The 27,255-nt window shown below is 39.7% G+C and overlaps 1 protein-coding gene across 2 annotated transcripts in view; it reads left to right on the top strand.

Moving 5' to 3' along the window:
- Nucleotides 1–27,193, top strand: part of COL6A2 (collagen type VI alpha 2 chain) — a 65,461-nt gene extending 38,268 nt beyond the window's left edge. The window contains exons 14-28 of one of the 2 annotated variants that reach the window (XM_089680866.1): nucleotides 3,335–3,424; nucleotides 3,592–3,654; nucleotides 3,747–3,809; nucleotides 6,441–6,503; nucleotides 8,997–9,059; nucleotides 10,134–10,184; nucleotides 12,268–12,303; nucleotides 12,976–13,038; nucleotides 13,218–13,280; nucleotides 14,006–14,041; nucleotides 14,250–14,295; nucleotides 17,325–17,477; nucleotides 19,805–20,257; nucleotides 20,626–20,664; nucleotides 25,406–27,193. In XM_089680866.1, the coding sequence (XP_089536992.1) occupies nucleotides 3,335–3,424; nucleotides 3,592–3,654; nucleotides 3,747–3,809; nucleotides 6,441–6,503; nucleotides 8,997–9,059; nucleotides 10,134–10,184; nucleotides 12,268–12,303; nucleotides 12,976–13,038; nucleotides 13,218–13,280; nucleotides 14,006–14,041; nucleotides 14,250–14,295; nucleotides 17,325–17,477; nucleotides 19,805–20,257; nucleotides 20,626–20,664; nucleotides 25,406–26,004 (1,881 nt within the window). In that variant the 3' untranslated portion in view covers nucleotides 26,005–27,193. Of the gene's footprint in view, nucleotides 1–3,334; nucleotides 3,425–3,591; nucleotides 3,655–3,746; nucleotides 3,810–6,440; nucleotides 6,504–8,996; nucleotides 9,060–10,133; nucleotides 10,185–12,267; nucleotides 12,304–12,975; nucleotides 13,039–13,217; nucleotides 13,281–14,005; nucleotides 14,042–14,249; nucleotides 14,296–17,324; nucleotides 17,478–19,804; nucleotides 20,258–20,625; nucleotides 20,665–23,483; nucleotides 23,981–25,405 lie in introns of those variants that run through there. The other variant, XM_089680867.1, reaches the window with a different exon arrangement.
- The last annotated feature ends 62 nt before the right edge of the window (nucleotides 27,194–27,255 follow it).

Here is a 27,255-nt window from a genome sequence, read left to right on the forward strand (position 1 = left end):
CAGTGGGGCTCCCGGAGGGTGCCCGTTGGGGGGGGGCAATGTCAGGGATCCCGGCTCCGTCTGCCGCAATCGCGGCTCTGTCCCCCGCGCATGCGCATTGGCGGCAGATCACGCCGGGACACAGGAATTAGGTCCCGGCGAGCCGCGGCTGACAGGACGCCGCGCATGCGCAGTAGAAACCGCGGGCGCGCCTCAGGCGTCCAATGACAGCCGGGGGCGCGTCCTAGCCAGCCAATGACAGTGCAGGGCGCACTATTTAAAGATGCCCTGCACTGTCACAAATTGCCGCAAGGTCTATATGTGATCCTGAATACCTGCTCCTGCTGTGACCCTGTTTTTTGACCCTGACTACGCTGCCTGCCCCTGAGATTGACCCGGCTTTGTTCTGACTATTCTACCCGCTCCTGTGATTGACCCGGCTTTGTTCTGACTATTCTGCCTGCTCCTGCGTTTTGACTCGACTTATCCCGACTGTTCCTACGGATTGATTTACCTGGCTGACCCTGCGTGTGACCCGACTACTCCTAGCCCGCCGATTCGGTACCCCGCTTACCCCACGGGGCCACTATCCGTACCACCCTGCTGGGGCCGCCATCCTCTTCACAGCTGGCTCTCCTGGTACCTACATACATCCCCGGAGGCCTCCTCGGCCGCTGGTGGCCCGCTCAGAGGTCGTGACCTGGCCCGGGACTGTTTCAAGTCCATCCCCACCATCAGGGGCCCTGGTGAAAGCACAGCCCGGGCTTAGACCCCACGCTCTGGGTAGGTCTACCAGCTGGCAGACGGAGGGCTCCGCCTGGCGGATCCTAACAAAGCCTTTCTAGTTTTGATTAGGGGCAAGGTTGTGTTGAAGACTAGAACTTTCTTATTGCCTAAGGTAGTTTCTGCCTTTCATCCCAACCAGGGCATGGTTATTCCATCCCTTTATTTGGCTCTAGTTCACAAAAAATAATTTTTCTTCCAGTTTCTGGATGTGGTTTGGGCTGTGAAAGTGCTTCTTTCATAAGGAATAACCATTTTGCCATTCTGGATATACCCCCAAAAGGGCGTGTCAGCTTCTTGTTTCACCATTCCTAGGTGACTATCATCTAAGCTTATGGTCTCAAGGACTGAGTTCCACCCTTTCCTGCTAAGGTTCACTCTACTTGGTCAGGGAGTGCTTTTTGGTCTTTTTGGCATTAAGCATCTGTTTCCCAGATTTGCAAAGCTACCCCCAAGTCTTCTCTTCGCATGTTCTACCAGGTGAATGTTTCTGCCTTATCTGATGCCAGCTTTGGCAGTAAGGTCCTTCAATCAGTGTTTTGAAATGTAGGCAGTTCCTAGTTCTCTGTTGTTTTCTTGAGCCTGCTAGCATTCCTTTGCTCTGTTTCCCACCCCTCAGTTAGACTGCTATTGTGCAATCCTAGGGTTAAAGACTTGCTGTGTCCCTCAGCAGATGAGAAAGTAAAATATTTTATGATGAGTACAACAAAACTATTTTGTTTAAAGGAAAAGTTCACCTTTGCAACATATTACATGTTCCACCCGTTTTTAGGGTGGAAAATGTAACATGTTCCCATAGCAGTAGCCACGCCCGCCACCCACCCTTTCCTCTGACTTCTCCCCATAATATCTCTCAGATTTGAAAACAGCATGGCTGTGTGGGGCTCCACCCACACAGCCACGTCATTCATTCACGGACTTCCATGAATAAATGAACTGCAAGTCCCTAAAGCTGTGGACTTGTAGTTTCAAATGAACTACCACAGTGCTCTGGAGTTCCTTGGTAGTTCATTGAACCTTCCTATAAGAATATCTGCTTGCTCGTACATCCCATATGGCAAGCATATATTCTGACAGGTCTGCAGGAGATCTGCATGGCATCAGTGATCTACTGATCATTGGTGCCATGCTTTCTAGGCTCCTTTGAACAAAAATAATAAATGCACATTTTTTTACCTGAAAAAAGTGTGCATTTATTATTTTTGTCCAAAAGGTGAACTTATTCTTTATGCTACACTCCATCCACACCTTTGGTCTTGCAGAGTTGTAAAGGATCATTTCCTGTTGTTAAATTGCAATTGCATTCCAGGAAGTCATATAAAGAACCCCCACCCATGCCATGTCCTGGCTGAAGGATATTCAGCATCATCTAGCTTTTTCCACCCCAACTGTCCCTGGCCCACCCCATTCATTCACTGGATTTCAGTTCTTTTAGTGATGGCAGCTCAGCATCACGTGTGGGAATTACCTAGGGCTTACACAGTATATAAGATATAGCACAATCTCAACCAAATGTATGTTACCAATAAAGATACAAATCATATCATTGTGACGTTTGTAAATATCTGTAAATAAAATGTCCTTATATTGTAGACAACTGAAAAATCCTCCACTACCATGCCATGAAACAAATATTTTCTCCCCTTTGTACAAATACAATCTGTGCAGTGCATGCATGTACCCAGTGCTCCTATCATGTGCTTACCTCAATAATTTAATAATAATTCAAGGTTGAATGCACTTGTTGCCCCACAATGGGCTTTCAGACTTTCACTACTCCACTGGCCTGCATCCTCATCTGGCAGCGCCCAACTGTCATGGGAATAGCATGTAAAATAAATGGGACCAAAATAGTATTCTCTGTATAATTCTTATTTAAAAGTCCCAATTAAAAACCTCACATTAAAAAGCACCCAAAGTGCTATGTTATCGTTATTACAAGACATGGATTCAGTGCATATTTCTTCCAACCACTCACACCGCTCAACTCACCAGTGTGCCACCTGTTCCTATACATATTAAGCTCACAAGGCTGGCATGGGGACTCCCACACATGAGCAGATATGCTGGTAACCAAAACTTTGACATTTGTGATGTCTGTGTGCATATGCAGAAACCTACTGCGTATACACAGATGTGCAATCCCGCATCACACATGCACCCGTAAGCAAATATACCTCCTGGGATGTGTTACGTAGACAGTCCAATGTCATCCTAGCCTAAAGGAGAAGGAAAGAAGAGCTGCTTTACAGCACCAAAAATGTCAGAATGCATTTAATAAATAAGGTAATAAGCAACAATTATCAGAGAGGAGGAGGTACTGTAGGTGCCAGATTGAAGAAAGTAATTTTAATGGCCGAAGGTCTGCTTTAATGTTGCCATTTCCAGTTCATGGAATTCAGATTACAATATCTTGGCAGTAATGGAGGATTGGAGGTACCATAAATGATTTCTTAGGAACAGAAATGTAGCTTTTTTATTACAGCATATTTAAATGCATAATATTCTTATTTATGGTCTTAAAAAACATAAAGCATTTACTGCTCTAACACAAGTCTCTTTATTTCTTCAGGGTCTCCCTGGAAATGCTGGGGCTCCTGGAGCTCCAGGTCTAAAAGGGAATAAAGGAGGACCTGGGACAGCAGGACCAAAAGGAGAGCCAGTAAGGCATTGTCTTCTCTTTTATTGCTGCTTGCTCTTCACTGCCTACTTTATGCTATCTCTCATACTTATATTGTGGCTCCCTAGCCATTCTTCATCTCCATGGCTTCTGCTTCACCAAGATCTTTTGCTGCATTAGGCTTTTACTCATTAAATATCTTTGTCTAGGGTCGCAGAGGAGATCCTGGCACCAAAGGAGGTGCAGGCACTGATGGACCCAAAGGAGAGAAGGTGAATAAAAGTAGTTACAGGATATGTGTTGGTGCAATAAGCAATTAAAATGACCATGGTGGATGTGCTCTCATAATGTATTTTGGTTGCAGGGAGATCCTGGTCCAGAGGGTCCACGAGGACTTGGTGGAGAAGCTGGCCTAAAAGGAGCAAGGGTAGATACTACATTTTGCCAACTACCTAAGTAACTGGCTCCATAATAAATCTGTTGGCTTAGCCACTGTTGAATCATCTATAATATTATATAATCCTTACCTGTATTCTTGTAATATTAACCTTTCTAAAAGAGAAGTATGGTCAAACCTTTTTTGGTCATATGTTTCTTCTGGTTAACAGGAGCGCATTTACTTTTGCACTCCTGCCACCCAAAATCAGCTGACAGCAGGCTAAAGTCTGCTGTCAGCTAACATCACAGAGCTGCTCTAGGCTCTGGAAGGATCTCAACATTTTTGTCAACCAGATACCTAATTGGCAGCTGATTTACTGCTGTGAGCATGAGCCAGCCACTCCTGCCCCCCCACCCCAGCCCAGCGTTCCAGTAAGCGTTTGAGGGACAGAGCAGAGAGTGGTGACTGACAATCACTGCCCTCTGCTCAGAGAAGACTGAGAACTGAGTGATCAGCCGTCATGCATCATTATGCATCGTCAGTTTTTGAGCTTAGTGCTGGCGGAGACAGCTGCTGCATCACAGCAATGCTGCAGCCATAGAGATGATTATCTTTGTACGTTTTTTGTTTTTTTTTTTGCTTCCCATACTTCATTTTTAAATGGCATGTATTTGTTATTTCTAGCTCTTAACTATAAAATGCACAGGGCACAGTCATGTAGTGCCAGGATTCAAAGAATTAAAGCCCTGTGTTGTCAGATCAGTCATTGCATTTTTACATGAGAGTGACAGTATACAAAGTACTGCAGTATGACAGTTACACATACTGTATCTTTATATTCTTTACATTTAAATCACAATATTGAGAAATGTTTATATTCACAAAGGCACAGGTTTTTAATCCTTAAAGAGAATGTGACTTTCCTGGAAAATAGAAATATTGTCACAGATCAGCTGCGGAGCTGATTTATTACCTGTAGTTCTACCAACAGGTAAAATTTATCTGATGGACAAATGTAAACAAGACGGCGCTGCCACCAAATAAAAAATAAATAATAAAATAAATACTTAATTCATCAAAAAACTCTGTGCTGTGTCAATTCATCTGTGCGGCACAGTGGCTTAGTGGTTAGCGCGTCTGCCTTGCAGTAAACGGGTCATAGGTTCAACTCCTGACCATGGCACCTCCTGCATGGAGTTTGCATGTTCTCCCTGTGCTTGTGTGGGTTTCCTCTGGGTACTCTGGTTTCCTCCCACGCAAAGACATGCTGGTAGGTGAATTGATTCCTGTCCAAAATTGGCCCTAGTATCAATGTGAGTTAGGGACCTTAGATTGTACAACCCTTGAGGGTTAGAGACTGATGTGAATGTACAATATATATATATATATATACACCGTATATATATATGTAAAGTGCTGTGTAAATTGACAGTGCTATATAAGTACCTCAAATAAATAAAAAAAACACAAATTAATCACTAATATACAAAGGGTCATACAATACATACATAAATACAAAGTGTCCTGTGCATAAATATAATATACAAAAAGTTGCTAAATTACTACATTAAGGTGTCCAGTGCAAAAATTCAAATATCCCATGCACTCTTTCATACAAAAAAAAACTTCTCTATATGCCAGTGCTTTTTTCCAATGGTTAAATTATCCCATACTGAAAAATAAATATAGGCTGTCAATTCAATACTATCAGTACTTAAAGTGGAGCTCCAGTCTCTTGTGAAAAAAAAGTCAGTAGCTACAAAAACTGTAGCTGCTGACTTTTTAAAAACAGACACTTGCCTGTCCCACGATCCAGTGGTGTGCTCACCCCAGCCGGGTTCACTGGCTGTCCTCTGTCCCCAGCGCAGGCATCCTAATTGTGGGCACCTAGCTGTGACAGCTTGCGGCTTCACAGCCAGGTGCCCATTGCTCATGTGCAAGCAGAGTTGCGCATTGTTAATGGTCCTGCGATCTTCTGGGACCTGTCATGTGTCCCAGAAGGCTGGAAGGGGACATAACTTTCGCTTGTCAAGACAGTCAGGGAGGAAATTGAAGCAGGTGCCTATCAAAATCGAGTACCCCCCTTACCATCCTCCAAAGGTGCCAATTCTTAACGGGGAGCGGGAAACGAGTCCTTAAAGAGGAACTTCCCCTTTCGGGTTAAGCGCTGCTTTAAGGACTTGCACACATGACAGCACATGTTAAAGTGCACATTATAATTTGTGTTATCACATGCATTATGGTGTGTTTGTGTATATATATATATATATATATATATATATTATGTTGGAGTGTGTTGTCATTCATTATTAATAGCACACATAAGTGGTGCCCTACACTACAGAACACCACAATGTACAATTGCAAAGGTACTGCACATTGCGGTGCTCTACAGTTTAAAAAAAGTATAGCAGGATCCATTTCTTTTGCATTGAAGTGCATCTACAGCCTATTCAGAATGTGTGTGTAGAATTTTGGTGTGAGTAGACTTGTTTCCTATGCTGTGATTAGATCCTAATGGTGAATGAATACCCTACATCCACAAATGCCCCCAAGGTGGGAACACTTCGGATGTAGCCTAGGTGTAAAATTTTAAAGGTGTGTATAAAATCGACAGCTGTGCTTGTACTGGAGGAAGTGGTGATCATACAGTATACTAATCCAGTTCTGTCTTTAAAGGGTGATCGTGGAGCTCCGGGACCAAGGGGAGGACAGGGACCAGTTGGAGTGGCTGGCAAAAATGTAAGTGTGCTTGTTGTGTTTTACTCTGGCCTTAAAGTATATATGAACCCTTACCTTGTAAAACAACCCATTCAGTTTAAAATAGAAATACAAGGCAAGATATTTGCGCATACGTATAAAAAACATTATGAATACTTGTTTTTTCTTTTTTTAAAAAGCGATCACATGACCTCTGTTCTCAGCTGCATAATGAGCTTAGAGAGGCGGGAGTGGAGACTGCAGCCAGAGGGAAGGTGTACACTGATCTTCCAAATGAATGGCTGTGTAGGGGGTACATGTCAGCACAAGTCTTGGCCCTTGAAGGACATGCAAGCTATTCTTCCAGCACAGCCAGAAAACTGACCACAGTGGGATGGATGTGCTGTTATGCCTAGCGTTGTCAGTTTAAACTAGGAAAGCAGGGGAACTGTCAGGATCACACAAAGGAAGACATACACAAGAACAGGATACTTTTTGACACAAGCACATGGTGAAACACATATCAGGAATATGAAATGTTGGGGAATTATACACTTTAAATTGGTGCAGTTATGCTCTATGTTTCGTTGTAATACAGAAGTCATGTGTTAATAGTAATACATATAAGGTGCTAAGTAAGGGCAAAATACTTTTCTAATAAATAGTCTCTTTAGCAAAGTATCCTGTTATTTCACAGTATGGTATGCAGCTATTCTCTGCATGATGGTGCTTCTGTTTATTACTTTAACTCGATACCACTGATTTAATACATGATTCTTAGTGGTGGTTTGAATTTAATCTGTTGCTGTACAATATATAATTTGCCAGAAAATATACTCATAGATCTGTCTTATCTGTGAAGAATCATGCTATATAAGTATTTAGTCAGTTATAATTCATTTGTTTCATGCACCTATACAAATCAGAAGTCATACTGTATAATCAGATTTAAAAAATCACCATCTGCAAATTCTGTTGCTTTTTAAATTGCTTTGAATAAAGCTACTCATCATTGATACTTTGATCTCTTTCATAGTCATTTGCCCTGTTTAAATAGACTGATACTCGTATATTCTTTGTTAACATCATCTGAATTGTTTGTATATCCCTGATCTATGTGTAGCGCTACCCCCACAGGGGCCGCTTGATCACGCTTGTCCCCAGTGGTTGCCCTGACCTTGCAAACCTCTCACCATGTCTAACACTCTGGGTTCAGACATACTTTAATAGTATGAAATAATAATGCAAGAGACATGATTCCTTAGTTACACCTCTATATTAGGCCCGTTCAAAAGAGAAGACCACAGAATGAAAGTATAGGAGGTATATCCCCAGTTAATGCATAAAAGCAAACCACTGTTAAAATGGAAAAAAACAACTAGCAATGGTTAACATATTATACGGTCACAAATAGTACATTGTGACAATGTAACTACACCACCATCAGGAGGGGAAATAAAAGGGTTGTCAACTAATCAGCTGCCTCTGGGCCACTGGCATCACAATAGTGAATATATATATATATATATATATATATATATATTATCTGGCATACCTGGGTATAGAAACCGTAATTTGAATAACAATAGCTTAGATGCGAAGAGGTCTCTTTAACTAGAAATCGCAACTTGAGTCCTGAGATGTTTTAAGTTCCTGATGTGATAGTAGCTGTTGTCTTCTGCTAGCAATGATGGGGCCCATGTACAGTAGTGAGTAATAGTAATTCAATGAAGATAACAGATAGGCTGTGATAAATGCTCAAAGCAAAGGTCTTCTGGTAACTGAGGTGTAAAGGCGTCTGTATGCAGTATCTCTACAGTGTTGTCAGAAAGAAGTTGGACATTCACTTGCTCACCAATATAATGGATAGCATGGACTCCTAGGAACAGGGTTCTTGCATAGGCTCTTGCTGTTTGTAGTGCAGAGTTACCGCCTGACAGTGCGGCAAGCAGGGATGACTGGCTGAAGACTGGATAGTGACGGTCCCGGTGCAGAGAAGCTGATGCGATCCCACTGTGGTAAGCGGCATCACTGCTGTGCTAAACTGGTACTGAGTCCCTCAGAAGTAGCCGGCAAACTGTCTCTGGAGGAGAACAGCAGTCCCCCTGTGTTCAGTTCTGAATCCTGCAACCAGAGAGTGTACTAGTTCCATGCTGTGAAATATATCTGCTCTCCCAGCAACCTTGAGGTTCCCTGTCTCTCTGGTAGTTGTAGTTCAATCAGTACTCAGAAAAACAGTATGTATTGGCTGTAGGACTACAGATCCCAGGATTCTCTGATGTCAGAAAAATTGGATCTACTCTGCTAACAGGAAGTGATGTAGCAGTCCCAGTACTGGGCACTAGGGAGAAAAAGGTGTATTCATAGTCTCATCTGTAAATGTCCCTGAATGGCATAATGATATAGCCAGCACCTGGTTACATATGTCTTCTTCATAGTCACTGGTTTCTACCCCACACAGGGTTTTCTTAACACTTCAGATCAGGTTTGTTTTGTTGCTGTGTAGGTGAAGAGTAATATTTGTTTCTTCTACAGGGCTCACGTGGAGACCCAGGAGACATGGGTGAAAGAGGAAACCCGGGAGCACCAGGACCTAAGGTAGATATGAGTATATAATAAACTATCTATAGGTCTTTATATATGGTTTCCATCCTTCTTAACTGCCTCCCACTGCCATATAGGGAAATGACGGATGGGCGGGAGCTCTCTTGTTCTGGGAGGATGTCATATGATATCCTCCTACTCTAGTTGTGCATGTGTGCCCCTGGGGGCGCAGCGCAGCGATTGGTGGTGCATTGTGTCCCTCGATCACGTTAAAGAGCCAATGACGTAGGCTCTACATGTGGACAGCTGTGTCCAATCACAGCTGATCACATGTAAATAGGAAATGCTATTTATCGGCAGTCCTCTCCTCACGCTGACAGCGTATGAGGGGAGGAGAGCCAGTAAGCAGCATTCCTCAGAGGGGACATCTACACTGATAATCAGGGCATTGATCATCAGTGCCCTGATTATCAGTGCAGCCCCATCAGTGCTGTCTTTCAGTACCCATCAGCGCCACCTATCAGTGCCAGTCAGTGCCACCTATCAGTGCTGATCACTGCCGTCTATCAGTACCCATCACTGCCACCTATCAGTGCCAGTCAGTACTGCCTATCAGTGCCCATCAGTGCCGCCTATCAGTGCCACATATCATTACCTATCAGTGCCCATCAGAGCAACCTTTCAGTGCCCATCAGTGATGTCTGTCAATGCCCATTAGTGCCACCTATCAGTGCCCACCACTGCCACCTATCAGTGCCAACTATCAGTGGCCATCAGTGCTGCCTTTCAGTGCCCATCAGTGATGCCTGTCAGTACCCATCAGCACTGCCTATCAATGCCATCTATCGGTGCTGTCTATCAGTGCCACCTATCAGTGCCCATCAGTGCTGCCTATCAGTGCAGCCTCATCAGCACACATCAGTGAAGGAGAAAAATTACTTCATTTACAAACTTTTATAATAGAAACTAAGATAAACTTTTTTTTTCAAAATGTTGTCTTTTATTAGTTTGTTTAGCAAATAAGTGAAGAAAATGCCGTCCTGTTCCCCCAAAGGCAGTAAGATAGCCATTCTATGATGCTATATCTATTACTATGCAATCTATTAATGCAATAGCATTTTATTTTAGGGAGACAGAGGAAGACCTGGTATCAGCTACCCAGGACCACGGGGATCTCCAGTAAGTAGGAGCACCAAAATCACGTTTTCTATACATTTACATACAAAAGGGCTCTTAAAAGTTGTTAAATAATCCTATACTGCTCAATATTGTACTAAACTAGAGGCAACAATATATAGTAGGTACTATAAGGAGCTAGATCTAATCTGAAGACTACAAGAAACTCTTCAATGCCATGCCAGAGGCTTTTGAAGAGTTTCCACTTCCAAGCTATGGCAAGCGTAAGCATGTCTTCATTTCCAATACACATGACAATTGGACAGCTAATTGAAAGAGAAGAGTAGTATCACATGAGGGATGGGGGCGTGAATTAGTATTTACAAATACCAACTTTTAGAAAAGTCTGTTTTTTAGTAGGATAGGTTGGAGGCTCCAGGGTTGCTTTGAAGAGGATTCTAGTAAAGTTGCTACCACCACTTTTAATTTAGCAGGTTTAGACAATGTACATAGTTACTATTAGATGTTGCTGTCAAGTAACAGATATTTGGAAATGGGGTGTCCATTGACATGAGTTACCCTTTGTCCTACAATGCAATTTCAGACCAGACATTTTATAGACTACTGAGAGCATGTACAGACATATTCAGGCTGATATCTATCTGTTGTTTTGGTTGCTGGTTCCTTTTTGTTCTCTGGTGGTGCCATGGATATCTGTATGCTAGCAATATTATTAACCAGCACATTCTAATATGTGAAGAATTAAGTTTCTTTTGAATCACCTATGGAATCATCACACTAAAATTTCAGGACAACATAGGGTAACTTTTTCAAGTGCATTAAAGCAAGTGTTTTTGAACCTGAAATGTTGGCTGGTGATTCCAAAAATGATTGAATAAAATCATAATTCTTCACGAATGGAGGTTTGCTGGTGAGACATATTGCTAGCGTGAACTTGTGCCATTCATCATTTCACTACAAGACTGACAAAAGGCTATAACATGTTTTGTGGCCAACACATGCTTTCTTTGACTTCTGCCTATTACATACCCATGCTTTTTCTTAGTATGAAAATGTAGGTATGGGCATATTGAAGTTGAATAACTAAAAGTAAATAGGCTGTTCACTTTTCAAGAGACGTTGCTCTTTGCAAAGAAGTTTGCCCCAGAGTTAAGTGAATGTGGTGAAGTTTGAATTTGCAACGAATACGCAGGTGTGCACAAGAAAAAGAAAAATACAGCATTTTCCCTTGCACGTGATTGCATGATGGCAGTCAATAGAGCTTCACTTCATTCACTAAGCTCTAGGGCAAAATCAACAACCTATTTGACTTTACTAAATCAGCCTTATTGTCTGTGTAGCCTGGGATATGATGTAAGCACTCCAAAAACCAAAAGGGCCCATAAGAACAGGGAAGGAGGGTTTGGTCTGGGCTCTCAGCTTAGAATGATATACTGTATATTATGAAGCCAGGCACCATTTAGGGTTCCCAGCTGTTTTTCTGCCACATAAGCAAGTTTGCTGACACATGACATGACATGGCTGAAGCTTTGAGGTGGAGAGAACATACACATTTGATATGGAGGAGTAGGTGTTAATAAACAGCAAGTCCAAACCATATTTCTTTTCTGTTTTGGATATAGTACAATAGAATTAAAGTACTATCTAGGGTTTTGGTGGGGATATTTCCCTCCATCTTTTCAACCATACCAAGGTTATCACTAGAAAGTCCATCGTAAAATCTCATGGAAAATCCACCCTAAAGCAAGGGATAACTACCTAGGCAGTCTTCTTTGATATATATGCAGTTAACAACAGTGATTTGGTTTAAAATTCAAGGTCAACCTATCACAGCTGTTCTGTGGGTTGGTATCTCCCATACACTAATATGAATCAAGGCTCCAGTTTTATGGATGCGAGTGAAACTAGTATGGAAAGTTGTAGAAAAGATGGAATCATGATAGGAGGTTGAGCATATGTTGCAGACATGATGGCTATCGAATGGTCTTTTGTAGTCCATGTCTGACTGTATGGTGTATAGATTCTTTAATGGCCACGCTGTTACCAAAGATCTATAGGCCTGTCTATTTATTCTTATATAAAATGGAAAACCTTAGTAGATCATTTTTTTCTTTTTTTAATCTAGGGTGATAAAGGAGACAAAGGACCACCAGGACCTCAGGTGAGACATTATATAATTTTATGGGTTTTGCATTAAACATGGTTTTACCTTTTTTTTTTCTGAACTACAAAAACATGTATTTATTAGGAATATGGCATATAACTACTGTTATACATTATTACTAAACAGGACAGTTCAACAACTGTGGACTGAGGAATCTAAGGGTATTTGTTTGCTTACTGGACTTTCTAGAGCTACTCAGCTTTAGTCAGAGCATTTTTCCTAGAAGAACTCTTTACAAGGGAGGTTGTACATATTATGAGCTTGAATTTCGCAGTAGGGTAAATAATGAATCAATGTTACCTTTCATAACAACAAAGTGCTGTCAGTTTGTTTTATCTGCTATGGCTTGTTGCTACGCAGAATCATTTTTCTAATGGTCATTTAATTAGTCAAACAGTGTGCAAACAACAGAAGTCCATAGCAGCCAATCAGCAATTATCATTCACCATTTTGACTGTTTAATACCAATGAAAGGAATATTTACATTGTTTCAGTGTCCACCCTCCTGCTTTGTGCATTGCAGATATACATTTAGTCTGATATTGTTACATTTGATTTTCAGTGAAATCATATGATGTTCTGACTGATGTGGACTAATTGCTCAATGCTTATTTTATGATGTTGCCTTTCATGTCATATCTATGAGAGCTTCATTTAATCATTTCACAGGGAGGACGTGGAGACTTTGGACAAAAAGGAGCTAATGGACCCAAAGGAGTGAAGGGGGAGCGCGTAAGTAGCTAACCTAATTAAAAGACACCATCATTGTCGTATCCAGTAAAGTAGTCTGCTTTCACTGAATTAAGTACTTCTTTTATAAATGTGTTTTCAGTGATTTCATGTTAGCTGGTTATGGCCAAGTAATGATCTATGAAATACAGTAACATATATTGTGCTGTCTCTCTTTTTAGGGTGACAAAGGTTCCACAGGAGAGCCTGGCCCCCGAGGACCACCTGGTGAAGCTGGAGGCGAGGTACATATGTGTATTCTCCTACATGTTTCCAACTTTATTAGCTCAAATGTAAAATTATACAGGCTTTGGAATCATCAAAGAACTCACTGGTCACAGGGAGACATCATAAATTTCAAGGCAAAAAGCCTATCTAGGACCCCTGCGTTGTTTGAAAATATATGTCTCGACACATCTCTTTTAGACCACCCATCCACTTTCCTTGGCCCTGACATACTCACTGATATACTAGCAGCCAACCTGCCTTGTGACTGCACACAAACAGCTGCTCTTTAGCTATAGTGGTACTTGGATGCACCCATGACACCTGACTTTCTTTCCCGTTCTATAGAAGTCACAGCTTGCTCAATTACATCAAGATGTTTAGACTCTGGAGGAATCTGCTTTCTTTCTATCTGTTTAACTTAATGGTGAGAGATTGATGGGGTCAATGAGATCTCTCAACAACTGCAATGGGTCCCACTGGACACGTAAAAAACCTCCCTACGATGACCATATACAGTACCTTGCAATTTGATTGTACAATGTCTGTACAATCTCCTATATAATTTGAGGGCCTACCTAAACAATCCATTCCGTTATTATCAAACCAGGCAGGCATTTGTTCTGCACAAAGGCAAAAATTCATCTAAGGGTCATTTTATAGTGTACAATCTAGGCATCTTTGATAGCTAATATTATATACCATTGACAAAAGATTGTAACTTGTTATGTTTTCTATATTTTAGGGTCACATTGGACCACCTGGTGACCCTGCTTTGACTGTGAGTAGTTTATGATGTCATAATAAAATTATGTAATTGAGAGCAAATGGTAATGTATTGATTGATCATATGCCATGTCATTACAACATGCTTTGTACAGGGTAATTACACTGTATATCTTAAACTCCTATATAATATTGCTTTTAACAATGCATAACAGCTGTATTAACTGGATGTGACAAGATGATTTGTTTTTATTATTACACAGGAATGTGATGTCATGACATACGTACGAGAGACATGTGGATGCTGTGGTTAGTTTTCATTTTTTTCACTGCGATTATTTAATACACACTACTAACTGGGACAAATGTTTCCAACAACTTCGACTTTATGAATTATTATTACCTTGTAATTAGCTTGCTTTTAGCGTACTGTATATATTTTTTGTTATGTTCACTGCTAAAAAAAAGAGCATAGGACAGGTGTATTGCAGTAACATGTGCATTGCTGATGCACACATATGTGAATAGGGCCTAACCCCTGGTTCACATTTTGCATGGGCACAAGAGCCCATTCATTTGAATGGACTCCCGTGCCCTGTGACACGCAGGGAAGAAGTCCTTGCACTTCTTCTGAAAACGCAGCCCGCACGGGAACCTCGGTTCCCAGTACGGTTGCGTTTTAAAGTGTGGGCGGCGTGCCATTAGAACTAATGGTACCCGCCCACGGGTCCGCATTCCTCTGTGCGGGTGGTGCGGCTACACGGATTTTCATGCGGATCCGCAGCGGCACCACCTGCACATATGTGAACCTAGCCTAAAGGTTTATTATAGTTCACAAGAATGGGTCATTTAGTTACAACTCATATGCCCTAACGTGGCCATTTCAAAATCTTATCTTAGTATATTTGAAGCAGCACTTAGATCAATTTTTTTTTTGTTTTGATTATAGTAGATGAGAGATAGGACCCAGTCAGAAAATTTATTTGTTCAATAAACCAAACCCTTCATTCTCACTAATAAACTAATATAAATAAAGCTGCAGCACACAAAGTTATTAACTTTCACAAATATACTACTCCAAAAGTGCCGTGCTAACAAGTGCCAATTCTAATCACATGATAAAGTGAAATAATACGTGAAGTCTGAGAATAAACAGACAAACTGTAAAATACAGAAATTTACAAACTAAATTCCAAAATTAAACAAAAGTGTTTATGACGTTAACCGATTTTATTCCAAAGGTCCATGTTAATCCATAACAAATAGTGTGACGCTAGAGTTGATTTACTAAACTTGAAGAGGGCAAAATCTGGTGCAGCTCTCCATTGAAGCCAATCAGCTTCTAACTTCAGCTTGTTCAATTAAGCTTTGTTAAAAAAAAAAATACTGGATTCTATACAGAATTGCACTGGATTTTGCACTCTCCAGTTTTAGTAAATCAACCCCAATATCTTCACTCGGTTATGCACTATAAATTTCAACGTACAAGTGAAAAAACCTCCATTGACAAGCAAACAAGTGGCTCCTCACCTTATTATTATTACAGGTACTGCATTATATAGCGCTGTCAATTTACACTGTGCTTTACATATATTGTACATTCACATCTGTAACTAACCTTAAGGGAGCAAACAATCTATAGATCCCAAACTCGCATTCATACATACACATACGAGGACCAATTTAGACAGGAGCCAATTAACCTACCACCATATCTTTTAATATAGACCTTTAAATTAGAAAAGGTCATATAGCGTGTGTTCCCCTTTAAGCTGAGATCAGCTCTGGGCACCTAGCTGAATGTTGTCGGCTTTTCCTCCAGTAAACGGCTCCAGTAGTTATATGTCTACAGGCCATGAGAAGATATAAGATATACAAACAGTGCTCTCCATATAAAAATGTTATGGAAATATATAATAAAAGCAAACTCGCAAAATGCTAGAATATGGGGCTAAACATAGATTTATTGTGTTGCCTTTGTTCTCAATGTGGAGATTCACCCTTACTTTTGATGCAGGTGACAGTTGTCCCCTTGTCAGAAAATGAGAGTAAATAGAATATCTGACAATTGAAGAGGGGAGAGCTCCTGATAGAGATGCCTGTTCTGTAGTACCAGTAAAAGGTCGGATTTCCCTTCACGTTTAGATTTCCTCTCACTTCCAAAAAATATTACAGGAATAAACATAGACCTCCTAAGCAAGGAAAAAGGCAATAAAAACCTGACAGGGTTTCCAAATCTTCCCTACTATATTAAAGATTTTTTAAAAAGTCCTAGAAGTGCTTAGAGTGGAACTTAACTGTATCTGAGTATCACAAACTGAAAATGCTATTTCATGCATTTTTTTAATATTCAAAGCAAACTCATCCATTCGCCCATTTCTCTATGCTTTATTTTGTTGAGAAATCACTTTGAAATATACCCCCTAGCATTTCTAGCTGCGGCCATCTTTAGTTAGGGCAGATGATCCATGTAGCATTCACATCTCGGAATCCATCTGTCCTTAAAGTGTTTCTAAGCCCCGGACTCTGCATTCTCTCTATCTGCTTCCCCACAGTACATGCAACATGGAAGTGCAATTATTTTAGTAATATTACTATACAGGATTTATATAGCGCCAACAGTTTGCTCAGCGCTTTGCAATATAACGGGAGACAATAAAGCAACAATACAGTTCAATACAAGAGGGTTAGGAGGGCCCTGCTCCTTGGAGCTTACAATCTAAGAGATAACTGTAAATTGCTAAATGCCTTTTATCATCAGCAGTCTTGTAACGTCTATCAGTGTTCAGCCAAGCACTGGTTAAAGCTTGTAAGAGGAGTTTTCATTCTGATCTTGATTGGTTCTGTGTTGATCACATGCACTTTCCCAAAAAGAAAAAAAAACCCTCTCTAGCCATACACACCAAACTGAGCATGTGCAGTGTCTCCACACAATATGGAGATACGAGGGGGACACTGGAAGAAGGGGAGGATCAAAGAAGTCAGGATCAAACAGCATTTTTACAAAATTCAGAGGATTAACCCCTTAGGTTCCACAGTGAGTAAAACAAGCATGCTTTACTGCATATACAGACTGATTTTACTGCTGTGGGGTTAGTAACAATTTATCTCTAGCATGTAGGCAGGCTAGTGCTTAGGTGAGAAACTCTCCTCCCCTCCTCCAGTTGAAAGAAAAAAAAATGCCCATGAAGATTCATGGGATGTATGTATATATTTACGAAAGATAGCAACATATGGGTTAAAATAGTTGATGTTGATTAAAAGAGTTTAGTTCTGCTCTAAATATAACAATGTTTTTTTGGCACTGTGTGAACTGTATTAATCCTGTTCCTTTTCAGACTGTGAAAAACGCTGCGGTGCTCTGGACATTGTCTTCATTATTGACAGCTCTGAAAGTATTGGCTACACCAACTTTACTCTGGAGAAGAACTTTGTCATTAATGTTGTAAGCAGACTAGGATCCTTTGCCAAAGATCCAAATTCTGACACAGGTACTGTACTTTAGAACACTGCAGTCTACTGCTAATCATACATAGGCAAAAAATTGTTCAAACTTGTTTTCGAATAACAAACACTCGGTCATGACAGCAAACGATAGTGCCCTCATTTAATGACAGAATTTTGAAAAATAAATTGTTCAATGGACCTAAATGAATCAGTTTATAATTGGTCAAATATGCACAGTACCAACAGTTCTACTTTTAACAGGTGAGAAACACATTAACCTTTCAATTTAACGTTCATTCAGCAGACATTTTGCAACCTCTTCCTGTGATTTTTTTGGCTTTGAAAAGTGAAAAACAATTTTCTATTTGTGCCCATTAACTGGACAAAAAATGAATGAACTGTCCAAATGACAGATTTTCGAACGATTTTTGATCTAGTGTATGGCCACCATAAGATTATTAGCTTTTGAAAAGAGAATCTTGTTTACATTTATTTATCCAACAGTTCAGTTGTGATTTTTATATAGAACCTTTTCTGTATCAAATAGGGCATTCAAGGGTAAATCTAATCATGGCTTAAAGCCCAAGTCTATTTTTTAAATAAATGACCAGCAATTTTACCCCTTCTCCTCCACTGTCCCCATGCAGAACCACCACCATTCTGTGTTTCAGCAGCCATCCTCTTCCAAATTGAATGCCCCCCCTTCTCCAAGAGAGAGGACTGGAGTTGGTGTGGAGAGTATTTAGGCTTAAATCTCTTTTAATACAACCTTTTGCTTTAGTACTGTGTTCAGCCTTAGACCTGTTTACCCAATCACAAGCAAGGAAAATAGAAAAACATTCTTGAACATGATTGGATAATGTGTAAGCATAGCTTCACCCCATTTACTATGCTTTCGGTATAATTCTCTTGTAAGGTGCAACTTCCCTTGCAGGAGTTCACATTCTTTTTGCATTTAGTAAATCAACCCTATAAAGTATATTGTTTGGGCATGGTGGCTGGGAAACTCCAGCTGACCATTCTAGAAGTAATTAAACAGATTACAAAATAGCTTGCACATGCTGTACTATAGTCCTTTTTTCAACTCTTGCTGACTGTACAAGCATACGATATACGCTTTAAAGTTTATCCATAATTAAACCATCTTGGTTCATTTGTTTCTCAAGGACACCAGATGTGAGAGTCCCAGTTTTTCTATCCACTTTGATGATCCCCTGCAAGGTCAGGTTAAAGTCCAGGAACACAAACATGTTAGTTTTAGCTAGCCTAGAGCTGCTTCTAAGGGCTCAAAGTTTTTTACCTTAATGCATTCTATGCATTAAGGTAAAAAACCTTCTGGGTGCAGCTCCCCCCCACCTTGAACTTACATGAGTCCCATCAGTTATGTGCATGAGAGCCACGGCTCTCCCAGGTCTCTCTCTCCTCATTGGCTGAGAAAGGAGTGAGCCAATGAGGAGAGAGAGCGGCTGTGAGTGAAAGGACATACAGAGTGTGGCTTGGGAGTGAGCCTGCTCAAGTGCCCCCATAGCAAGAAACTTGCTATTGGAGGCACTTGGCAGGGGGGAGGAGCCAGGACTGCTGGTGTGGAATACCCAAAACCCATTGCATAGAGTTGGTAAGTATATCATGTTTGTTGTTTTTGTTTTTTATTCTTTCCTTTAGAATCATTTTAAGAATACCAGAGAATCACTGTTCAGGGCCCTTTCTAAGGTAAAGTGATCTAAACAGTTGCCTTAGGCCCAAAAGCAAGCATGGCTCCAAGAACCAGGGTTATTGTTGCTTCTGTTTAGCTGAGAATAATGAAGGGTCAGCTGCTGAAGGCAGCCATCATGACAAAATGCAGCTGCATTTCAGCTGGTGCAGCTTAGATTCAGTGAAGCTGTTTGAACCCCTGATGTAGAATAAAATGATAATGAGCTTTGACATTCTATGCCGAGAAACATGCATCTTTCTTTGATATGAGATTTCATACTTTCTTATTCACTTGTTGCTGCTGGATGAAAACTTAAAGTGAAATGCAACTGTAGAGCTATAAATTATTGGATGACTGAGTTCCCCCAAAAGTAAAGGGCTTGTGCACATGAGCAAAAATGGCTTGCATCTGATATGCATTCAATTGCTTCAGAGTTGCTTGAATCTGCTTTTGCATTTGCCTTAATTTGAATGAGGGAGAAAAGCAATAAAAATGCCATGTATGCAAGTCCTGAAAAGTCATTGCAAGGTGAACTTATTCCCGGATTTATAAAACAGATTCCATTCTGCTCATGAAAGGACCTGTTATATTCTGTTTTCCATGTTTAAATGAATATGGGCTGGTTTTGATATAATATTAAGAGAATATTTGTTAATATAGTTGGATATCACTCTACAGGTGCTCGAGTTGGAGTTGTCCAATACAGTCATGAGGGTACATTTGAGGCTATTCAATTGAATGATCCCCGCATTGACTCTCTGTCCAGCTTCAAGGAGGCAGTGAGGCGTCTGGAATGGATTGCTGGAGGAACATGGACCCCGTCTGCTCTGCAGTTTGCTTATAATACACTAATCAGAGACACAAAACGTGACAAAGCCAAAGTTTTTGCTGTAGTGATCACTGATGGTCGTCACGACCCAAGAGATCCTGATGATGGTCTGAATTCACTGTGTGTTGGGGACGTCACGGTCAATGCTATTGGCATCGGTGACATGTTCCACAAAGAAGATGATGCTGAGACTCTGACTTCCATCGCCTGCAACAACCAACAGCAAGTCCAAAAGATGAAGCTTTTCTCTGAACTGGTTGCTGATGAGTTTATAGATAACATGGAGGAGCGACTGTGCCCAGGTATACAGAAAATGCATATACAGTATATTCCTACGAACAATAGTTTACATTAGTAAGTATATAGCATTCCATGGTTTCTAAGAGAAATCTTTACATAGATGGACAGGTAAATAGGCTGAATAAACAAAACATTATAATAGACTAAAAGAACACAGTGATGCAACTTCAGTTATTTCCTATTTCATCTAAAACCATTCCACAGACCAGCAATTTTATACATATGTATTTCTATAGTTCATAGATAGGCACATTGTAGTGTGGTTTATTATCAGTAATATTTATAGAGCTGTTAACAGTAGATTGTAGTTGCTTTAATGTTCTTAACAGCCCAAATGGTCTTTAACATCTAAATGTTCTAATCCTTACAGACCCTCATGTTGTGTGTCCAGACCTGCCATGTCAATCAGGTAATTATGACCTAAAGGTAATGTGTATCTATCCCATATTCTATAACAATATGTAGTATGTGAACGTGTACAAGTATCATTATCAGAGAAATACACAGGTAATGCCACATGTCCTCAATGCCCCCTAACCATGCATGTTTTCAGATTGTTTCCACAAACTTTCAGGTAATATAGGGGGGGGGCTGATTTATAAACCTTTTGCAGATATTTTTTATGATAAACATCCCTAAATTTGGTATTTTTTTATTTTATATTGTACATCTATGTATTATTTTTTTTCTAATGTAAAATTAAAATTGAACACTTTTTTTAAATTGCAGCTGCTTTTGACAGCACACAGTGTAATTTAAACAAAATCTGAAAAATAACAACCCCCAGTACCTAGGAGGCAGCTGTTTGGCTGCATGATAGCTAAGATTCTTCATACTGTGACCTCAAAAGCAAAATATAAAAATAACAAACCTTTAGGTGGTCACAGACTCTTGTACTCTCCATCTACAATAACAAGTGAGATGTTTGCTCCAATAATAAGCACAAATGTAATTATTTCAAATGCTGTGTGCTAGAGCAGCCTATCATGGTACAATTCATCTCCAGTAAAAGCATAAAACAATATTTATATAATAAACAATACCAGCGCTGCAATACCAATAACATACCATATGTGATTATAAATCTAACTTTAGGAATGTGTGTTGATAAATATACAAAAATGAAATTTATTTCAAACATAAAGTTCTGTGTCCACACTTTTGTGTACAAAGAAATTATTTATCAGTCCACAAAGTGTCCACAGAAAAGTGAAATTTATTTTTCCCACCACTAAAATCACCACCGTGCAGCAAACATCACAGAGCTTCTCGCAGCTTTTAAGACTCTTAGATATTAATGGGTCATATCAGGCATGATGCAATAAACAAAAAGGCCTCCAGGTGCCTCTGTCCTTCCCACCAACTCCGCTTTCTAAACCTATAAATCTATAAATCTGTTTTGCTTTATTAGATGTCATAGAAGGAAACACAAAGCCGAAGCCCAGTATAGTAATCTTAAAAACTCTCATTATTTGTATTAAAAATGTACATCAATCTGAGATGTGACCACTGTAACAAACAGAGAAATTGGTATAAACAAATATGGAGGATACTCCACTTCTGATTCTTGTCCCACATCTGACATCACTTTCTTGATGCATTATGTTATATAGACTTTATTAAGATCGTTATTAAGAAAGTCTTGATAAAGCCTATGTGACGAAATGCGTTGCGGAAGTGATGGCAGATGCTGGACCAGAACTGGAAGTGGGGTATCTGCCATATTTGTTTATACCAACTTTCCATTTGTTGAAGCAATCGCATCTCAGACTGATGTAAGAATATTTTATTTTACCAATAAAACAGGTTTTTAAGATTACTACATCAGGCTTTGTCTTTGTATTTCCTTCTATGACATCTAATGGAGCAAACCAGGGGACTGATGGATGTTTAAAGAGCAGACCTGAGGAAAGGAGAGAGACACTTGGTGGTATTGTTATATATTGCATCATGCCTGATATGACCCATTAGTATCTAAGGGTCTTAAAAGTTGGCGAAAGTTCATTTTAGGTGATGTTTGCTGGACAGTGGTGATTTTAGCAGTGGGAAGAATACATTTCACTTTGCTATTTTTCCTGAGTGTTAGTTATTAGATTTCATTCAAACAAACACTATTGGCATTGAGGAGGGATACACTTAATTTATTCAAGTGCAGCTTTACAAGGAAAGTTGGTTGCAAACTGTTGAGAAGGTTTTTAGATGCTGCCTGCCTGGTTGCAACCAAAAAGTTCCTCAGCAAGGAATTATTTTCTTAGTTCACCTACTGTCCTGAAATGAGGAATAATCCACTTTAGATTTGGCATATGTGATGGGATGAAACATGTAAATACCTTCTGTTCTAAGAAGGCTTTACTGTGAGTCACATTGACTTAGTTGGAGAGCTTTTTGATTGTCTTAGCCCCTTCCCACCATACTCTCCATGATTATGCTGACTCAGATGGAGGTGAACGTTGTGTAAATTTCTGGTGAAAACATTTAGAAACAGAGCCCTTATACTGCTTCTGAATGTTGGTCTGTTTGTCTGCTTTTGGACATGCTGCTTTATTTTTAATAAACATCTGAGATTTAGTGAAGATGATAAAATGAAAAATTTAATAATTAAATTAACAAACAAGTCTATTTTTTCTATGTTGAGTGATTGTAAAGCCACCTGTAAAGCCACCTGAAAGTTCCAGTCACTGGACGCAACTTGCCAGCAACTGGATTGTTACAAAAGAAAAGAGAACAGTGATCTGTACCGAGTATTTACATTCTGAAAAGCATGAATCTTCAGCATTTCAGTCAAGGAGGCAGTGACATGTAGAAACAGATGAGTGTTGCTAGCAACAGGATTGCTAATGTGACATGGCCCCAACTGTGTTAGAGAATAAGATTGACAGTAGTTCATGAGAGGCTAAAATAAATCTTTTAACTGTGATCAAAATGATAATGTGAGGATGTCTTATTGAAGATCTATATATCCTTCTACTCTACCTTTTTTTTTGTGTTTGTTTTACACCGCTTCTGTTGCTGCAATTTCACTGCATGATCTATCTATCTTGCCTCTGTTTCTGACCCCTGTGTGATCTAGTAGTCAAAAAAGGGGCAGTGATATCTTTGCTGAATTAGTGAGATAAAACACCGAGGACGTTATAAAGTAAAAAGGCAAAAAGGATCGCTAAATGTCTAATAACAAATGACTCGGAGGAAAGGGAGCCCTGACCCTGTCCTTCTGACACTCACTTGCAGGTGGGAAGGGACATAACCCCGCAACTATCGTTAATTACGACCTTAATGAAGAGGGTGTGGAGATCGCCTTTCCCAAAACCATCCCTCAGGTTGCTGAATTCCTTGAGTCCCAGAAGGCGAGTTCCGAGTCCCCAACGCACTCCCAGCTCGTTGCTATGATGGTTTATACAGCTGAGAGAGCCAAGTTCTCCAATGGAGAGGAGAGGCAGAAGTGGACGGGGCTGTTTATTGACACTTTTAAAATGGTTCACACAGACATTATAGGAGATTCAGAAGCTCTAATTGGACTCTGTTAAATCAGAATGGTCACCCCACCAATTAGCAGCAAGGTGCTAAATCCCTGTTACAGGTTTAACAGGTGTATGCATTTGGGTTTGTATTTTCAAGTTGTAAAGTATAGTCAGGTATAGCTTTATACTATAAGTAGAGATAGACAGTTTGGTCCTCAGACAGGATTCTGTAGGGGCACAGTATCAATAAATCTATATTGAAGAGTTTGTCTTGTAAATGTTTTGTATTTGTATAAAATATAAAGATTATATATTTGTTTGCATATTTTGAAAACTATTTAAACATTTTTTTTCTTTCAAATCCCCTTTCTGAAATTTCTTGGTATTTTTTTCTTGTTATTAATAAATATTAATAACAGTAGCAAGTGGTTCTGCTGGAATAACTGTATTCCTTCGGAAAGTACCTTGTTGACATCTTAATCCTCTAGTCCTTGTATGCCTATACACTATCTAATTCTCTTTATCCAAACCTCTTTAACAGCTTTTGCTTATCCATCTGAATAGGTTCAACAGTTAAAATAGTTATTTATAATGGCAAAGTTTCAAAGGAACTCTGTCCATAAAAATGAGCTTCCCTCCCCAAGTCAATTTGCCTTTCTAAAGTCATGAAGTACCTATGTAAATAGTAATGCCCTTTTGTGAACATACCTCTTCGTGTCATGCAGTCATTTTAGTAAAATGCATGCCCTGCATCACCAATCCCTTACTGTACAAGTTCATGTTGAGGTCTGGTGCTGCCTCCTCTAACCATACTGTCCTGGGCACTGTGCCCTTATGGTAAATACAAAATTGGAAGAACTTTGCTACCTAATGAACAGTCATAGAAGACCTGCCCGATTTTGTATGTGTCTGGAATCTAAGGCTGGATTTAATTTACTGAATTCTCTAAGCATTAGCTCTCTTTAGGGTAAAATACAAACATTTATGACTTCCTTTGTCCTTTTACCATAATTAAATAATAGTTTGATTGGGGAACCTATTTCAATATTCATGCCATTCATCTTATTTCCCAATGCAATGTGACCTATATTAACAGTATGTGCAAAAATGTACAGTACAGGATTATATGTGTGCATGGAAATACTTACAGCAGCTTGCCCTAATACTGCAAGCATGTAAAACAGTCTCTGCATTATTGCACTTTTTTAATGCTTTGAATGTGGCAGGAGAATCCTGAACTTGTTAGAGTTTTGGAAGATATGCTGCTTTAGTGTGGATAATCCTATTCTAAGGTATAGTTTAGCAGAGTTAGAATATGTGTGGGTAGGTACCGCCGTTTAGTCTCTCCTCTGTTCTAAATATGGTTTATGACCAAAGCCCAATAGAAATTTTGTATAATGATCATTGATCTCTATGTAATAACTTATGAATGTGAACTTGACTACCAGTTAAAAATGCCTCAAAACAGTCAAACCATGGTCAATGTACCTTCAGCATCATCCATGGGTCACTACAGGCAATGATATATTCATGTTACTATATAAAGGTCAATGATATCTCTGTCCTCCTTCTGATTATGAAGAAGAAATGGATATATAACTATGTGTAGATACTTTAGGATGTAGATGTATGTAGTATATATAGTGTGTATATGACCTGTATACATAGTATATATACACCTTTCTTTCACAGAGCTTGCCGTTGCTCAGTGTACACAGCGCCCAGTGGATATAGTCTTCCTTCTGGATAGCTCTGAGAGGATTGGAGCACAAAACTTCAAACAAGCAGCATCTTTTGTAGAGGAGGCCTCTAGACAGCTGTCACTGTCCAAGAAGGATGACGACACAGCCAACGCCCGTGTGGCCCTTCTGCAGTATGGTGGAAAAGATGAGCAGGCGATGGCATTCTCTCTTACCTACAACCTGACAGAGATTTCCCAAGGTCTTTCACGTGTCACTTATTTTGGCTCTTCCTCAAACATCGGAAATGCCATTATTTATGCCATTAACAACATCCTTCAAGATAAGACCAGGGGAGCACGAAGGTTTGCAGAGACCTCTTTTGTCTTAATCACTGATGGTGTTACTGGTGAGGAAGGCCTGAAGGAGGCTGTAACAGCAATGAAGAAGAATAATGTGGTCTCTACTTTGGTCTCTGTGGGAACAGACCTTGACATGCAGGTTCTAAGTCAGCTTAGTTTAGGTGAGAGTGCAGCCATCTTCAAAGAGAAGGAATATGCAAAGCTGACTGAAAATGCCTTCTTGGACAGATTTGTGCGTTGGGTGTGCTAACTGAGAAAACACTTAGGGTATGCCTATTACTCAATGCTCTACAAGTATTTTAATTTTTCTTTGTGATCTGGGTTGAATTCTCTTACATGTTTGAGATGAACAGCATACGTAGGATTCCACGCAGGTCACTGCAGTATAGAAAAAAGTGGGAGATTTATGTGCAGAGCGTTGTGTAATGAGTAAATGTGGTCTTGCTGGAAGATGTTTGAAAAAATCTGTTTTAATTACTGTGCTACCTTAATAATAATAATAGCATTGTAATTAAGAGAGCATTTTCTAATGACTTTGTAAATCAAGAGTAGATTAATAGTGAGAAAAATCAATTTAAAGGGGCCTATTTAAAAGCATGGTTCAAATGATAAGAAGATTTAAAGTTTTCTATAGTAATTATGTACATACCTGATTTCAGCAGTTTAGAATACCTCAAAGAATTTCATGGATGGTTGCTCTACTGGTGGTGTGCAGGAAAGGTGCTTCGGGAAATGGGAGTAGTTTGATAGATTGTAATGGTTTCATATATTGAAGAGAGTATAAGCAGATCAGCGAGAGTTTAACAGTCAAAATTATGCATGTGAACATATTGGGAGGTATACTTCATTGTAGTGAATACATGTTTAGTTGATTGTTATCTGCAATTGCAAACCTTTGCTTTTTGTACCATGTTTTTAAAGGAATCCCAAATTAGAGACAGACATGCAGATACTTGTAAATTTACAAAAATTCTACAATTGGCTATTCGTTTTTTCAAAAAGTTATATTTTGGCAAACAACTTTTGAAACACACCGTAACAGATTCTGCACTCACCTGTAAATGAATATAACTTGAGTTTCTAAAATTGGATTATTTTTTGTTAATATTGTAACAAAGGAAAAAAACATTTTTCTGTGTGACATGGATAAGCTACTGAACATCGATACAGTTCACAGTGTCACATTCAGACATTGTCAGTGTTGCTGTTGCTTATCACACACATGTGGTGCTAATTACAGGTCACATGACATGGCGACCTGAATTTAAACCTGTGGCAGGGGTGGGAAGGGGGGGAAACAAGAGGGTATTTTTGTACACTGGCAAGAGAGAATAAGGCCCACACAACAGTTTGTTGTCACATGATGCAGAAACCCAGGAATTAATGAACTATTCCATTGTTTTACTGGAACTGTACGACAATAAAATGTTCTCCTGTCACACTGTGTCTTTTTTCTTTTTTTCCTTTACCTCCAATAAAAGCATGCTTTTAATAGAAAATA

This window comes from Staurois parvus, unplaced genomic scaffold (assembly GCF_062004578.1).
Source record: "Staurois parvus isolate SC_StPar_1 unplaced genomic scaffold, SC_StPar_1.0 ptg000251l, whole genome shotgun sequence".
NCBI lineage: Eukaryota > Metazoa > Chordata > Amphibia > Anura > Ranidae > Staurois > Staurois parvus.